The sequence below is a fragment of the Macrotis lagotis genome, chromosome 1 (genome assembly GCF_037893015.1).
Source record: "Macrotis lagotis isolate mMagLag1 chromosome 1, bilby.v1.9.chrom.fasta, whole genome shotgun sequence".
Classification (NCBI taxonomy): domain Eukaryota; kingdom Metazoa; phylum Chordata; class Mammalia; order Peramelemorphia; family Peramelidae; genus Macrotis; species Macrotis lagotis.
In genome coordinates this window covers 161,411,948-161,429,306 of record NC_133658.1, presented here as the reverse complement: position 1 = coordinate 161,429,306, position 17,359 = coordinate 161,411,948, and the positions used below count along the sequence as shown (strand labels likewise).

The 17,359-nt window shown below is 34.7% G+C and overlaps 1 protein-coding gene across 1 annotated transcript in view; it reads left to right on the top strand.

Moving 5' to 3' along the window:
- The window catches only part of PYGB (glycogen phosphorylase B), a 76,681-nt gene that overhangs the window by 30,427 nt on the left and 28,895 nt on the right, over positions 1–17,359 (top strand). Inside the window, exons 5-10 of the mRNA XM_074209296.1 lie at positions 6,941–7,072; positions 9,214–9,325; positions 11,278–11,360; positions 13,975–14,118; positions 15,838–15,930; positions 16,900–17,046. Coding sequence (XP_074065397.1) covers positions 6,941–7,072; positions 9,214–9,325; positions 11,278–11,360; positions 13,975–14,118; positions 15,838–15,930; positions 16,900–17,046 — 711 coding nt within the window. The remainder of the gene's footprint in view (positions 1–6,940; positions 7,073–9,213; positions 9,326–11,277; positions 11,361–13,974; positions 14,119–15,837; positions 15,931–16,899; positions 17,047–17,359) is intronic.

Here is a 17,359-nt window from a genome sequence, read left to right as displayed (position 1 = left end):
TTCTCTGATTATTTCTCTTTCTTTATCCTTGTTCTGTAAATGGTTTTCTCATCGTGGGCTTCCCTTCCATTGACAAATTGCAGTAACTGTACAACTCCTTTAGACTGAGAACATGGATTATCTTTGACCTTCCTTTCTCCCCAGTGCTTTGTCCGCCAAACTTAGCTCAGTGCTTTCACATAATAAGTAATTAATAAATTAAAATGAATAAATCTTAGGTGATTGACTTCACTTTAATATAGATTGTTGTTGAGAACAGGTACAGCTAAAAGATGTTTTTGAGAGTAGGTACAGCTAAAAGATGCATCATCTGTGCATATCAGCTTTCTCTAAACTCAGGTCCCTTAAAGTCCATCACTAAACTTGTATTCAAAACCTTTCTAAGTTCTTAGTGCTTCTAAGTATTACTTTGAAAATTTAGAGTCACCCTTATGACCAGATTTTAATTTTTAGCTTATTGTTAAACATACAAATTAATATAATTTTGACACATACCTTAAGGTTCACACAGAATGAAAAGCTGGAACAAAGTTTATTGTGTTTCAAACAAATGCAGAAAAAGAAGAGTAGGAATCATCTCAGACAAGGCAACAACAAAAATAAGTATTTTAAAAGTTAGCAGGAAAATGACATTTATATTTATGGGAACCTCAGGTAGTGATACTATATATATATATATATATATATATATATATATATATATATATATATATATATATATATATATATATATATATATATATATAAAATGATAGCTTCTCAAAACTTAAAGGACAAGTTAATCAAATTATAGGGAGAAGTAAATAGCAAAACTCAATTGGGGCCATCAGTTTGCCTCTTTAAAAATTCAGACAAATCTAACAAAAAGGTAAATAAAAAGATAAAAAAGTTAGATGTGATAGATTTCTAGAGATAGCTGAATGAAAATAGAATAGAATAAGTGTATTTCTCAACTGTATATGACACTTTTACAAAAAAATTGATTGTGTTCCAAATGTGCCAAGATGTAAGAGTATCATAAAAATACAGAAAAGTAAAAGTATTGAACACTTGTGAGAAAATATTGATTATTAAAGAGCACTTGAAGAAAACATTCAAGCCTAAATATAGACAATTTTCCTAAGGAATTAATGGGTCATGAACAAATCACAATAGTGAATGCAGTGAAAAATGGCAATAATGTTTCAACATACCAAAATTTCTGGGTTGTAGACAAAACAGATTGATTGCTAGAAAACTAACAATTATTTTCAAAAATAAATAAAATAATTGAAATAAAGCTAAGTACTTTAAAGAAATAATAGAAAAATTATTAGCTAAGCTGATGTTTTAAAAATCGCCAATATCAAATAAAAAGGAAAAATTACAACAAACAAAGAATAAATAAAGGAAACATCAAACTTTTGTATACATTTAAAGGCTGGCAAAACTGGTAATCAAATGAAGTGGTTGAATTATTTTACAAAAATGTTGGCTTAACAGAACAAAAAATACAGAATTTTGATAACCCAGTCCTAGAAATACAAATTGAAAAACCCTAAAGGAACCTCCCAGAATATAAAATAAATAAACAAACAAACCTCTAGACTCATTTACTAATGAATTCTCTCAACATTCAAAGAATAGCTAATTAAAATATTGCATAAATTATTGTAAAGAAAGGAAAAGAACAGACTCAAGTCAACTATGGGAAATATAATCTTAATGAGTAAATGAGGAGTCAAAATGTTAGGAATGTAGTTCTTTTTTTTTTTAAGGTTTTGCAAGGCAAATGGGGTTAAGTGGCTTGCCCAGGGCCAGGCAGCTAGGTAATACTAAGTGTCTGAGGTCGGATTTTAACCCAGGTACTCCTGACTCCAAGGCTGGTGCTCTGTCCACTGCACCACCTAGCTGCTGTGGGACTATAGTTTTAATGAATCATTATACAAATTCTAAATAATATGTCTGTGAAGAAGCTAGAGCAACTTAGTTTTAAAATTATGTACTATAAGTAAGTTGGTTTTATACTTTGCATGCAGAGTTAGCTTAATATTAGGCAATATATAATCTTACTATTAACAAAAATAATCAAAAGACATGATTATTATCAATTGATGCAGAAATAGACTTTTGAAAAAAGATTTATGTTAAAACATGTTATTAATATTAAGGTAATGATAACAAAGGAATAAATGAACCATTGTTTAATTTTGTTGATCTATGATAAATATATATCAAAACCCAGGAACTAGCATTACTTGCAATAGAGAAAGGCTTTTACTAGGCCTTTTTTTTGTTTTTGCAAGGCAGTAGGGTTGAGTGATTTTTCCCAAGGTCACACAGCTAGGTAATTAATTATTAAGTGTCTGAGGGCAGATTTGAACTTGGGTCCTCCTGACGCCAAGATTGGTGCTCTATCCACTGAACCACCTAGCTGCCTCTAAAGACCTTTTCATTAGAATCAAGGATAATGCAAGGATAGCCATTGTACCTAGTATTATTTTATAGTATTTTAAGATATGCTCAAATTGAAAAACTAAGCACAAAGAAGAAAAAATGATTACTTTCTATTTTATATGATCATTTCACTTAGAGAACCCTAAGAAGTCATTATAATTAATTAAGACAAGTGAAGTGTTAGTTTACCAAATAAACCCATGCAAATTATTAGTATTTTGGTATATTACTAAGAAAACCCTGTAGGAAGAACTAAAAACAAAAAAAAGATATCCCTTTCAAAATATCTATATATTTATAGGATGTATAAAATATCTGGACATCTACTTTCCAAAGTATAGAAATTATATGAATACATTTCAAAATACTCTACTGAAGTAAAAAATTGGAGAGATATTCATTGGTTATGGTTGAACGTCGTTAATACAATAAAAATGCTATTTTATTAATATAGCAAATGCTATTTTTAATTTATTGATTCCAGGACATACCAATCAAACTTTGAGGGGTTTGCTGTATAGAGCTAGATAGAATTATAGCAAAATTAATTAGACATCAACAAGATCAAGAACCTCAAGGAAAATATCGAGAGGAAAAAAAATAGGAAGTGACCTTAACAGGACCCAATCTCACACTGGACTACAAATCAATGATCGTCAAAATTACCTGGGTACTGCTTAATTAATGTAGAAGTTGAGCATTTGGACAAATTAATTACACATGGCACTGAAGTAATTGAATATAATAACATAATGTTTGAAAAACTTAAGGAACCCCTATCTTAATAGGTGTAAAGACTAACTGATCAAAACTGCTGAGATAATTGGAAGACTATACCACCATAAACTCCAGATGGATACATGGTTTAGATAAGGTCATATTATAAACATATTAGAATAGCACAGCTATGGATAGGGGAAGAAATCTTGACCCAACAGGAGACAAAGAAATAAAAAAAGTTAAATTGAATGTACAAAATTGAAAAAGGTTTCTACAAATTTATATTAGATTTTGAAAGACTTCAGAAGTAAACTAGGGAAAAAGTCAGTCAGATGTCTCTGATAAATATGTCTGATTTCTAATCATACATGCACACACATATTAAATATGTATTATATATGTATATAAAATATTGAGCAAAAGCCATGTCTCCATAGAACAATGTTTTAAATCACTAATAAGAGAAGTATAAAATTTATGGCTATGATATTCAGCTTTTCTCATAGATGACAAAAAGAGATTATAATTGTTAGAGAAAACTATGGGCTTTTCTGTTGATCCAACCATTTTAGAAATCAATTGAAATAGACTCCAGGAGTCACTAAACTGAACATACCTTTCTTCTTACCCAGTGATTTCACTGCTAGATTTGTACCCCAAAGAGATCAGAGAAAGAGGAAAAAGACTCGGATGTGCACAAATATTAGCAGCATTTTTTTTGGTAGCAAAGAATTGTAAACAAAATAGGCACTTCCATTTGGGGAATATATAGTTATAGGATATGGGTGCTATGAGATATTATTACATTGTAAGAAATAATAAAAGGGTACAGAGTCAGAGAAATTTTGGAGAGTTTGTATAAATTGATGCAGAGTGAGATTATAAGAACCAAAACAATTTATATAGTAACTAAAATGTTAGGAAGAGAAACAACTCTGAAAGACTTTAGATCTATGTTTGATGTAATCAGTGATTATATGGGACTGATGGTGAATCATATTTCTCAATTCAATAGGTCAGAGATTCAGAAAGAAATATAAATTTTCAGATGTGGTGAATGTGTAAATCTGTTTTCCTTGATTTTGCTGATTTGTGACATGAGGGCATTTTTTTTTTGGTGGGTGGGCTTGAATGAAGGGAGGTAATATAAAGAAACCACAAAAACAAAATACATAGAAGAGAGCTGAAGGAATTTCAGGAAAAACTCATGTATAGTTGACAAATAGGTTTTCTGCTCTTTTTTATATAATTAATTATATGAAAATTATATATATATATATGTAATTTTTATATAATTATATAATATATGATTTATTTATACAGTAATTTTATTATATATTTTATATATGAACAAACATAGTAAAGGTCATATAGTAATTTTTTTAAAAAAGAAAAAAGCTCAGGTAACTGAAGAGAACAGTTTCTTGGAAACTGCAGGAGGTTAAAAGAAAGTGGAGGAGATAGGTGGAGCCTTGGAATGTGTTTAGCTAATCTTTCCTAGGAGTTTGACTGAAAGGGAAGAAAGGTTTTTGCTGATATATTAAGGGAATACTGACTGAAGTGAGGTTTTGGTTTTTTTTTTTTTCAGGGACCTAGGCTTGTTTATATGCAACATTGTATGAGTCAGCAGAAAGGGAGATAATGAAGATTTGAGGAGGAGGGGATGATTGTAGGCACAATGTGGGAAGCTACAGGAGGACCAAGGAGCAAGGCCTTCTTTTTGTTAGACTTTGAAGTAGAAGTAGAGAGAATATGAGATGATATCAAAAAGGTTTGAAATGTAGAGTAATGGAGAAGGAATTTGGGAATGACCTCAGTAAGAATTGGTGTCCTCAAGCTGAGAAGATGGAGGAGGATGGTGATAAGCAAAACTTGTGAAGGAAACAGAAGGTTTGGAACATCTGATATGGGGTGATAGAGGATCAGTTATAGAAAAGTAAAACGACTGGCTTGCTTCTGAGTGGGCTGAATTGAGATTAAATAACATTGTTCTATTGAGTCTTCTTTATTTGTTCTGCATCAATTCTTATAAATATCCTTGTATCCCTGACTGTAAGGGAAGGATCTGACCACATTCATTTAAAGAAGGGACAGCTAGATGGTGTGATACACACACACACACACACACACACACACACACCCAGTCCTGGAATACAGATATGTCTCCTTCCACACCTTGAACCCTCACCTCTCTGTTAGGTGGAAGGTAACATGCTGCAACATGTATCTTCTCTGGTCATTGTCAGAATTCTTAAGACTCAAAAGTTGCTTTTATTTAAAATTCTGTTGTTCTTATATAAATTCTTCAAGGTTTGCTTCTTCACTCAAATAAGTCATTTAATACTACCAAGGATTCTCTGAAAGCATTTTTGTTATTTCTTATGACAGTAATATACTATTACATTCATATATCTCAATTTGTTCAGTCAGTCTCCAACTGATGAACCCTACCCTCAGATTTTAATTCTTTTCTTAAAGACCCCCCCTTTCTACTCTTCTCTACCATTCTCTTTTCAGAATCAGGTTTGTTTTTCAATTTCCCCCTCTGGGATCACCCTCTTACTTGATCGTATGCCTACTTCCTCCCATTCTTGCTTGCTTTTCCATTGAGTTTGATGTATTTTCACCTCCTATTCTGTGTATATGTGTGGGTACACTTAACCTCCCTCCATGTTTGTATACTCTTTTTCTGATGTACCCCATTATTAGAAAGTTCCTTCCCCTTCTTTCTACTTTCTCCCCCTAATATTTTCTTATCCTCCCCTTTTTACTCCCCTTAAAACCCTCAGAACAAAGCATTTCAGGACCTTCATGTTTCTTTTTTTATTTTTAAATCTCTCATTCCCTTTCAAGATATTAAGTTTCTGAAGAGACACTTTTGCTTCTCTTTTATTAGAGCATGTTAGCATTACATTATAAAGTCCTTTCCAATTAATAAAATAAATGTACATTTCTAGATTTCTCTTGACTCTTGTGACCCTCTTACTATCAACCACCACACTCAGTCACCATGCATTTGCAATATGTCAAATTACATTTTTCTTAATTCAATTACCTAATATATAGCATGAGTAAAACAAGAGAGAGAGAGAGAGAGGGTACAGGGAGAGACATGAATGAGAGTAACTCAGCAAGCTGTAATACCTGAAGAATGGAAGGAGAAGAACTAATACTTATGAGAGAGCAAAAGTTTTATCCTTTCCTTCTGTTTTTCTGACAATCATCACATGTCACCTTCTTCCCAGTAACATATCATTGGGTCTTAACTACCACTTGTGTCATACTTAGAGAAATGAGAATGGTTCTTTGTCTAAAAATATAGTTGACTTTAAATTGCTCGGTTTTCTACTCACTTTCTCCTAAAAACAGTACTATATACTCTCACTTGATATATTATTCCATATTAAATTCTTCCTTGCCAGTTTCATTTATTGTTAAGTTTTAGGAGACTTTTATCATGGATTAATTGTTGGAGGGAGGTACTTGCTTTGAAGAACTAATGAATTCATCCATGCGCTTATCTTGGGATCCATCTGGTACATTGAGTAGATAACACAGAATTCCACACAGGAAATAAAAATATTTCAATTTTTCAAGAATCCACAGAAGGTCAACTTAAAAACAGTTGTTACTATACAATTTCAAGCAGCTTCACCAGGATGTCTCAATTTTTTTGGTTTATATCAATGCCTTAGTTATAGTACAAAGTACACAATAAAGATGATTCAGGTCCTAGAGGAGCTAAATGATTGATGATTATTTTTTTTGCTTTGTTTTGTTTTAGGTTGAAGAAGCTGATGATTGGCTGCGTTACGGCAACCCTTGGGAAAAGGCTCGTCCTGAATACATGCTTCCTGTGCATTTCTATGGCCGAGTGGAACATACTGCAGATGGTGTGAAGTGGTTGGATACTCAGGTATTACAACTGGAAGGAGAAAAGTAGGGTCAGAACAAAATGAACCAGGTCTAAAGATGTGGTTGTGCAGCTTTATTGTACTATGACACAGTGTCTCTATGAGACTTGCAGCAGCTACTTAGGGCTTAACTCCAAGCACCAAAGGCCAGATAGAGCATGTTCTTTTTCTTATAACTTGGACTTTTTTTTTTGACTTAGAAAATGCTTGGCAGAAATAAAGCCAATCCTTCAATATGCAAGGGAAACCTCAGAATAGTTATATAGGAGTTTATTAGTGATAAAACAGCAGTTATGTTTATTATCTTGTTTAGTGCTGGAGTTTATGGAGAAAATGGTATTTTGACAGAGATGGAGGGTTCATCTTAGTTTGTGGTAGAAAGGTGGAAAGTATGGGGCAGCTAGGTGGTGCAGCGGATAGAGCACCGGCCCTGGAGTCAGTAGTACCTGAGTTCAAATCTGGCCTCAGTCACTTAATAATTATCTAGCTGTGTGGCCTTGGGCAAGCCACTTAACCCCATTGCCTTGCCAAAAAAAAAAAGGTGGAAAGGAAATAAAGCAATGTCAATGTCAGTGTTCCAGTGCAGCAACCCACTTGCCCAGGGCCAGTGATGATGGACTCGCTTGTCAGCAGTCTTAAATTTCTCTCCTGTCCTGTAGCCTCCACTTCATGCCAGAGCACCTATCTATTTATTTCATTCTTTGGGGGAAAGTTGAAAATTAGATTAGGTACTGAGACATCCACACAGAATACAAATTAAGAGATCAATGTATACCTTTGGGGCTCCGTGGTTGTTAGATTCTAATCCATATCTGTCTTATCTTTGTGATGGAGAAGCACTGCTGTGATATACAGCCATACAGTCAAGAGAGCTTGGAAGCAGGGTTAAAGGCTTGCTTACCTCCCCAGGCCTCTGGAGCCTGTAGACTTCCCAGGTTGTAAATCTATATCCTTGTTATTTTTGTCATAAATGATTGTGTGTCAGCAGTTTGACCTCACAGTGATGCAGTTTCCTCAACTATTACTTGTATTCATTTACATCCTTGGAGGTTTTCAGAAATTTTGACTGATCTTACTGGAAGTTTTTTTAAAAGTTAGTTTTATTTTTAATGTCTATATGTATATTTATTTACCTATCACAATTCTTTCTGAGAATCTTCTCCAAAGAATCCTTACAAAAGAAGTTGAGTTCCACATCAATCAAGTTTATTCAGTACCTACCATGTTCTAGACACTGGAGACACCAAAAAGAGCCAAAAGGCAGCCCCTGCCCGCTAGGAGCTTACAGTCTAGTAAAGCTCTCTATATACTCTATTCATAATAAATAGGAAATAATTTACAGAGGGAAAAGGCAACTTTTTGACACAACTACACAGTGACTGCATCTTCGATTAGAGGTGATCTATTCACGCAGTCCTCTCTGTCAAGAGAAGGATATCTCTACTAATTTTATAAAATTATTTATAATGGCTGTGAGGTCTTGTAGAGGATCTGATTAGCCAGTCATTCAGCTCTTGGTTTATTAAAGAACTTGATGTTGTTCTTGCATCAGGTTTCTGAGATCTTAAGGGAACAAGTTCCTCATAGATTGAGAAAAGGGCAGTTGTGGAAGACTGTCATAGTGTGATTTCAGATTTAGTCATCTTTTCTTCTTAATAAGAAAAAAACATTTCTATGATTAGATAGTCAGCAGCCACAACTCTGGAGCTTGTAATGTAACAGTGCCTGGAATGTATCTGTCCACTTGCTTAGAGCTTTATTCTTCGTAGTTTATATACTAAAGATCCAAAGACTTTGAAACCAGCTGAAACTGGAGCTGGAGAGCTGAATGATAACATGTTACAGCTGGAATTTACTTCAACATTAGACACCTGATGAGTCCAGGGAGTCTTTTAACCTCACATGCTCACTCTCCTTTAGGCCAGATTATTGGTAGGTAATGCATGTTTGTCTCCAAAAGCAAAACAATCATTTTGGGGGGGTGTTTTCTTGTTGCTTTCCATCTTCATTAAATTAAAAAAAAAACTAACTTTCCAGAGCATCAGTATTAGAAAAAGGCATTAATGAAGTATATATATTTTTTGATGATCTTGCTTCTTGAACTTGATAAAATAAAAGACAAGGAATGATGTCTGTTTTACAGGTGGTGCTTGCAATGCCTTATGATACTCCAGTGCCGGGATACAAAAATAACACTGTTAACACGATGAGACTATGGTCTGCTAAGGCACCCAATGATTTCAACCTTCAGGAATGTGAGCATCATATCATTGTGTTCATATTTCACTAATAATTACTGTCTCTTCTCCTCTTGACCTACATATAAGCAATAACTGGGCACCTTTTTGCTGTTTTATTTTGTTCCTAAAATTCTTTTATTGCTTTAAAATATACACAGGATGATTGGAAACAATTTTAACATTCATAAACTGTGCACAAGGCATAATCTGTAGGAACTGTTTATTTGGAATGGATATTAGTTATTGATGATAGTAGAAAAGAATATTAGCAAGAGTTAGACCACTGTCCTGATAAATTGGGGTATTTAGCTTAAGTATATAAAAGAAATTGAGGGGTTTTTGTCTGTTTTATCAACTAAAGTTTTATGAATATGATATTTAAATAACTTTTACATTTACATTTGGACTCAAAAAATACATTTTGCAAATATAGGATAGGATAGGGGACAGTTAGGTGGTGCAGTGGATAGAGCATTAGCCTTGGAGTTAGGAGAACTTGACTCAGACACTTAATAATTACCTAGCTGTGTGGCCTTGAGCAAGTTACTTAACCCCATTGTCTTGTAAAAACTAAAAGAAGAAAAAAAAATATAGGACAGAATAGTAGTTCATTTAAAAAAAAGATCTAGAAGAGCTCAAAGCTAATGTAATATGTAATGTAAGGCTACAATAAAAAAATGCATAGCATATCTTCTTCCCCAGTTAGACTATAGCTAGTTTTAAGTATTGGAAGTACATTAGGATTCTGGAGAACATCTGGAGAAGGGCAGCCATGGTTTTGAAGGGCCTTGAGGCCATGACAAAGAGGGACTAGTTGAAAGAATTGCAGATACTTGGAGCAGAAAAACTTGATGAGGAAGTGGAAATGATAGCCATATTTATGTATTTAGAGGCTCTCATATAGAAAAACAAGATATTTTGATTTGAACTCAGAGGGCAGAACTAAGCAAATAAATAAATTTAGCCTTTTATGTATGAAACTTCTTTCTAGAAGTTCTTGCCAAAAGTTAGCAAGTCCTGGGGGGTATTGAGGTTCCCCTTATTGGAAGTCTTCATTCAAAATATTAGATATTTTAGAGTAAAGATTCTTTTTGAAGTATGATCCCTATCATCCTTTTCAAGTCTGAAATTCTCTGTTTCTATGACACTTTTTGCTATTTATTTATTTAGACTATCATGCTTCTTTGATTTTAAACCTGGTTCAACTTTAGTGTCTGGAGAGCTGGCCTTGGAGCCAGGAAAGACTTGGGTTCAAATACTACCTCTCACACATGCTGGCTGTGTGATCTGAGGCAAGTCACTTAACCTCTCCTTATGGAAAGGGCATTCCTTACCAGGGATTTCACTATACTAATCAGGTCTAGTTATATTTGGGTCATTCCAAATAGTCACCCATTTAACTCTTAATTACCACAAAATCTTTTGAATCAGACCAGATGTTTATCATTTTCTTCTCTGTAAACTTGTTACTTAATAGGTAGACTTTATTTTGAATTCCAGAATCCTCTTTTTCCAGCACTATGTAACTGAAAAGGTTGGGAATTAACCCTGTTGTGTTCTGATTTAGAGAGAGAATTCATTTGTACTTCAGAAATCATTTCATTTCAAATGAAGCATAGTTTTTCCTGGTTCACTTTCTTTTTTGGTCTGCTGAACACAAGATTTACAGAACTAGGCAAATCTTGGTCATCAGGATTAGCTTGAGCTCATCATTGATAATTAATCTTGATCTCTTGCCTTCAAGAATTTTACATGAAGATCTAGATAGTCTTTCCTGTTTTAAAGATGGAGCTGAGATGAAGGGAAAAGAATCAATTTTTAGTTGGAATGGCACACTATTCAGAAATGATTCTTTGACTTAGACTGTTGTAAGAACATACAGGTTAGTAGATAAAATAATTCGATAAAGCCCTGTTAGTATTTATGGAAAATTGACACATAGGCTCATGAGTTTTCTTTTTCTCTAGTTAATGTGGGAGATTATATCGAAGCTGTTTTGGATAGAAATCTGGCTGAAAATATCTCCAGGGTCTTGTATCCAAATGATAATGTGAGTAGCTATTTCCTTTACTGTTATTAGCATTAAAAAAATATTAGAGGCATTACATATACATTAATTTAAATTACCATTATAGAAAAAAGCATTGCATTGTAGATAGAAAACTGGAATTGAAATCAGGAAGGCCTGGGGTCATATAAACTAGCTCTGGGTCATTGTGCAAAACACTTAGTATTTCTGATCCCTCAGGTAATACTGAATCTATAAACTTTAAATAGATTATAATCTATGTCAGTGGAAGTGATACTGTTGAAATCAGAGGTCTATGATGAATCAAGGTGGTAGCATTTACACATCTTCGAAGTGAATAGAAATAAAAATGCAATCTTGAAATCTTTAATGATCAATAGACCTTGAGTTTGTAGTAATAATTTTCATTGGTGTCAGTCGTACATTAATACAACTAAGACATGCATTCAAGTGGACTTTTTCTTATAATTTAAGTTATTGTTGCCAATATTGCCTTTCTGTGCCTTTTGGGACTCTTTACTTGGGCTAGTAATATTAAGTATTTTAAAGTTTTCTCCCAAATTCTAACTTCTCCCTCTCCCAGCTCAAGTTGTCATATACTTTCATTTCTTTAGCTTAGTTGGGCCTCTTTTTTTGAGGCTTTTGGAAAGCATCAAACTAAGCATTAAACTAACTTGGCTCTTAACCCATGCTCTGAGTCCTAGTGTTGACCCATTTATGACCTTCGAGCAAGTTCCTAAAATAATTGACCTCCACTACTTATATTTATTAAGTAAGTTGTCCCCAGCTTCACTGATGTGTATAAGTTTCCTATTACTATGTAAGTTCTACTTTTGGTAGGAAGAGAACAGTGATTTGAAGCTTCCCTTACCCCATAGTATCATCATCTTTTGAAATAGTATTTTAAAGATTGAATGTTATTGTTTGATTGTTAGTATAATTATTTAGAGTAGTTGGTTCTTTGTTTAGAGTATTTATTGTGGTGGTTGAATTTTTTAAGAGTACTCATTGTTATTATATTAAATACTTGATAGCTCTATTTTCATTTACAGATGTGAAAGGAAAACATAGCAAATACTGAATTTCTTGTAGAGGCTTTGATTGACCAAAAAATTTGGCAAGTTTGTTCCAAATTCTAACCTTACTCTTTCATATCAGATAAAAAAAGAATAACAGTCACAGAAGAGTTTTGAAGCCATTTGGGTTTGGAGTGGGTTTTTGAACCTCTATTAGGCTTAGAGAAGAGACACCTCCCAGACTTGAAGGTTTTTAAAATCCTCAGGGATAGCATGATAGTCTCCATATGTTTTTGATTGTATGCTTTTATCAGTGAAATTTTTTAATACATACATACATACATACATACATACATATATATTTGCTTATTTTTAACTATATGCACATACCACTACATTAGTTATTATGTATATTATAAAACAAAAATCAAAATTCAGAAAGGAGAGGATAAAGATAAAATTGTATTTGCTCTTAAGTTCCCTGGGAGACCACTGGATTGTATTGAATAGGTAAGTAACATATGGTCAGCTATACTTGTATGGTAGGAAAATCAGATTGATTGTTCTGTTGAAGTTAAATTGGAATGGGAGAGAGCCTTGGGACATAGACACAAAGTAGGAGACCTTGGAGGATTTCAGATGAGGGATAAAGAGGCCTGAATTAGGCTGATGGTTTTATGAACAAAAAGAAGACAAATACAAGAGGTGGAGACAGACAGGATTAGGTTTGGCACCTATTAGAAGTTTGAGGTGAATAAGAATGAGGGGTTTGGGGTAATGTTGAGTTTGTGAATGTGAGGGAACTGGAAGGATGGTAGTATCCTTGACATTTATGGAGAAATTTGGAAAAGGGCTGGAGTAAGGGAAGATAATAAGAACAGCTAGCATTTATATAGCACTTTGCAAAGTGCTTTATGTATACTATCTCATTTAATCATCACAACTTGGTGAGATAGATGCTATTGAAACTTGTGTTAAATTGCCATTTTATTGATACAGAAACTGAGGTTTAGAGGGGTCGTGAAAGATTTGTACCTGACTCACAAGGAGGACACTGAGAGCTTACACAGCAGAGGAGCTGGAGAGAGTGAAGAGAAGTTTGGAGATAAGGGTAGATGTAGAGACAGGCTGCAAGCTTAGATATTTTAAGGAAAATGATAGTCCATCTATCCTACCCCCTGCCATTAGTTGATCACATAGACTTTGACCTCAGGCTACAGCCTTCTTGGGCTAATTTCCCACTTTGCAAACATTGGAAGAATGGATAGAATCAGGAGTCCTTTGTTCAAATCCTATCTCTGACACTAGTGCCATCCTGAGCAATTCTTGTAACTTTGCAAGTTCCTCATTCATAAAATTAGACTAATAATACTTGAGGTAATATTAACCTCACAGAGTTGTTTGACTCAAATGAAATATGTCACATACTTTGGAAACTTTTGAGTGTTATACAGATAGCTATTGTTACCATGATGATCCCTATCAGCCTTGTGATTGCCAGACTTTCATCTGACCCATGGCTCCCCCAGGGTTTGGCCAAAATGTTCTAGTGTGGTCACTTCACTTGCTTCAGCCTCTTCAGCAGAGCCCATGTCACAGATAGACTTCTTTCTATAAAGTTTTTTGAAGGAAAGGAGTTGCGATTGAAGCAAGAATACTTTGTTGTGGCTGCCACTCTTCAAGATATCATTCGCCGCTTCAAATCTTCCAAGTTTGGTTGCAGGGATCCAGTGAGAACCTGTTTTGAAACTTTCCCAGACAAGGTAGGCTTGCTCCTTAATTCTTCTTTGTAATCCTGCCAGAATTTTTTTTTTTTAACTTTGTTCTTTGCACATTGTAATGTATTTATTGGCCCAGTTCTTCAGATTGACTGTTCACACCACAGTGATGATTTCATTGTCCGTTATTGAGTGCTTGGACAAATGCAGAAACTTACTTCTTTGTCTAAAACCTTCTGACCACTTTTTTACTTTACTGGCAGTACTATGTCAATACCCTTGAAGCTGAGGTTAAGGAGGAAAATTTTTCTTGGCCTTTTTTTCTGCTTGGTTGGGAAAATTATGTGATTATTGCTTTTTTTTTTTAAAAAAGAATTATGTCTTACATGAGCTGATGCTGAGTGAAATGGAAACCAAGAGAACATCGTCCACAGTAACAGCAACATTGTATGATGATCAACCATTGATAGACTTAACTCTTCTCAATAATACAGTGATCATAGACAATTTCAAAAATCTTGTGATGGAAAATACCATCCACACCCAGAGAAAGAACTATGGAGTCCGAATGCAGATCAAAGCATGCTACTTTCACTTAAAAATTTTTTTCTTTCTCATGATTTTTCCCATTTTGTTCTGTTTCTTCTTTCACAACTTGACTAATAGTCTTGGGGAGGGGAAAGGGAAAGGATGGAGGGAAAAATCTGGAATTCAAAATCTTACAAAAATGAAGGTTGAAAACTTAAAAAAAAGGAAAGGAAAAAGGTGTTCTCAATACAATGCAATAAATATTTAACAACTGTTATGAACTAAATGGAAAAGAAATTATATCTTAAGTGGAAATTACTTAAATATTCAGTCAGGTAATGAGATGTTATAAGAACAAGAGTAGAAAATGTTCATTAATCCTCTCAATGATAATCATTCACCAATATCAACAGTGATGATGAATTGGCCTCACAGGAAGCTTGTCAGCATCCACTATTGTGTATAGGACAGTTAGGTGGTGCAGTGAGCAGGATTAGGATCTTGAGTTCATCTTCTTGAGTTGAAATCCAGTCTCAGACATCTAGCTAACTGTGTGAGAACTCACTTAATCCTGTTTGTCTCAGTTTCCTCATCTGTAAAATGAGATTGAGAAGGAAATGACAAACCACTCCAGGATCTCTGCCAAGAAAACCCCAAAAGGGTTTTGGACGTGAATGGAACAAAAAGAATTGGACATGAATAAAAAGCAAGTAAACAACAAAATATGCTATTCTTCTGTGTACTTAAATGGGTGGGTAGACAGGTTCATGACACAATGGAACAAGTTTTGGATTTGGAGTCAAGAAGATCTAGATACGAATCTCAGTTCTTACACTTATCACTTGTTTAACTTGCGATGACCCACTTGACCTTTCTGAGCTTTTCCTTCCTGATTTTTCTCATCTGTAAAATGAGGAAGTTGGTCTCCATTACCTCGGTGGTGATCCCTTCTAGCTCTAACTTACGGTATTGCATCCTAACTCCAAACAGTGATATTGTTGCCAGGAGGAAAAACTTCTCTTTTCTCCTTATTTCTCAACTCACATTCCTGACAAAAGTAGCAGATTAGTGTCAAAGATGTCATGTTGAATTATTTCCTCTTTCCTGGGCTCCCTGTCAACTTTGGGGGTTTCATTTGTTATTGTAGAAGTTCTTGTCAATGCCTCCCATTGCCCTTGTGGTGAACTATAGAGGAAAGATAAGAATATAGTCCAAAATTATCAATTTCAATTTCAGGTTGCCATTCAGCTCAATGACACCCACCCAGCACTCTCTATTCCAGAACTCATGAGAATCCTAGTGGATGTTGAAAAGGTGGATTGGGATAAGGTACGAGTAAAAGGCACTATTGGGCTGGGGAAGGAAGGCTGGTGATTTTGGGGTCCTGAAAGTATAATACAAGTACTTTAACTTATCCAAATACTAATATTTCTAAATGAATTTTTCAGTTACTATCTGAATTATGCGGGGTATTGAGACCCTAACCAAAAATGACTACTCAGAGTCCTCTCAAAGTGGCAGCAAAGAGTTAAAATTTATTTCGATTCTTGCAAGAAGCGGGGCAGTTCCTAACTCTCTGTGTGTGTGAGAGAGAGAGCAGGAAAAGCCAAATTACAGAAGCTGAAGCAGGGTTAAAAAAACCCCCCACAAAAACCACAACCCATTCCCTGTCCTCTTTTCTGCTGACCCTTACAACAATTGATCAAACTTGATGGTCGAAAGAAAAGGGAAATGTACCTAAGCTTTCCCAGGAGAGTCTGTCTTTATTTACACCTTGTATGATTAGGATGTGACATGATTTTGCTAGCTGGAGAACCAGGTTCTCACACTCACCTGATTCTTGAGAAATGGAAACTGAGGCCTATGGCTTAGACTAATTTAGCACTATGTTTCTAAAAAGTCAGCCTTTTTTGCCCCTCACAGAATGATTCTATGAAATAGTAGGTAGCTCTTGTTGCTTTTCCATAGACTTTATTTACAGACTACTAAAAGCACTCATCTCAGCCATAAATGTCCTACATTTGCAGGTGTTCTCTCTGAATTGGCTTGAAGTCTTGTAATCACAGTGCCAATTTTAGTGTGTGGTCTTGTTATGCTCTTTAACCTGCAGGAGAGGGCAGTGTTGTCCAGGATAAGCTGAGTGTGGGTCTGAAACAATGGTAGTTTTTCTGTACTTTTGAGATTGGGTCTGTGTCTCCATTCTACCTCCTGAGTTTTAATTTGTCTTAGCCTACTGAAGGGAGAGAAGTGACATTTAAAAAAATTGTATTTAACTTAAGTCTTCTAATCTATATCTAGGCCTGGGAGATTACAAAAAAGACATGTGCCTATACCAACCACACTGTCCTGCCTGAGGCCCTGGAGCGATGGCCAGTCTCAATGTTTGAGAAGTTACTGCCAAGACACCTGGAGATTATTTATGCTGTTAATCAGAAGCACTTGGATGTAAGAAAGAGGCCACCCCTCAAACTCGGAGGGTGGGGAAAGGAAAATATAATATGATTTAGTCTTGGTAGGGAATTAACTTCCACTTATTCTCCTTTAAGTGAACTCTGAGAGATGACTTGAAAGACTATTGTTATTTTAGTCACCTGAGTATATTTAGGAAAGATGCTCTATTACTGTTAAGTAAAATTAGTTAATTAGCAATCTGCAATCAGACCTCCTGATTTGGGTCCATACTTACCAGCAGAATTCTGAAATGGCTGCCATAATATTAAAGTAAGATCTCTGGTTAGAAAGTTGTATGCTATTGCTT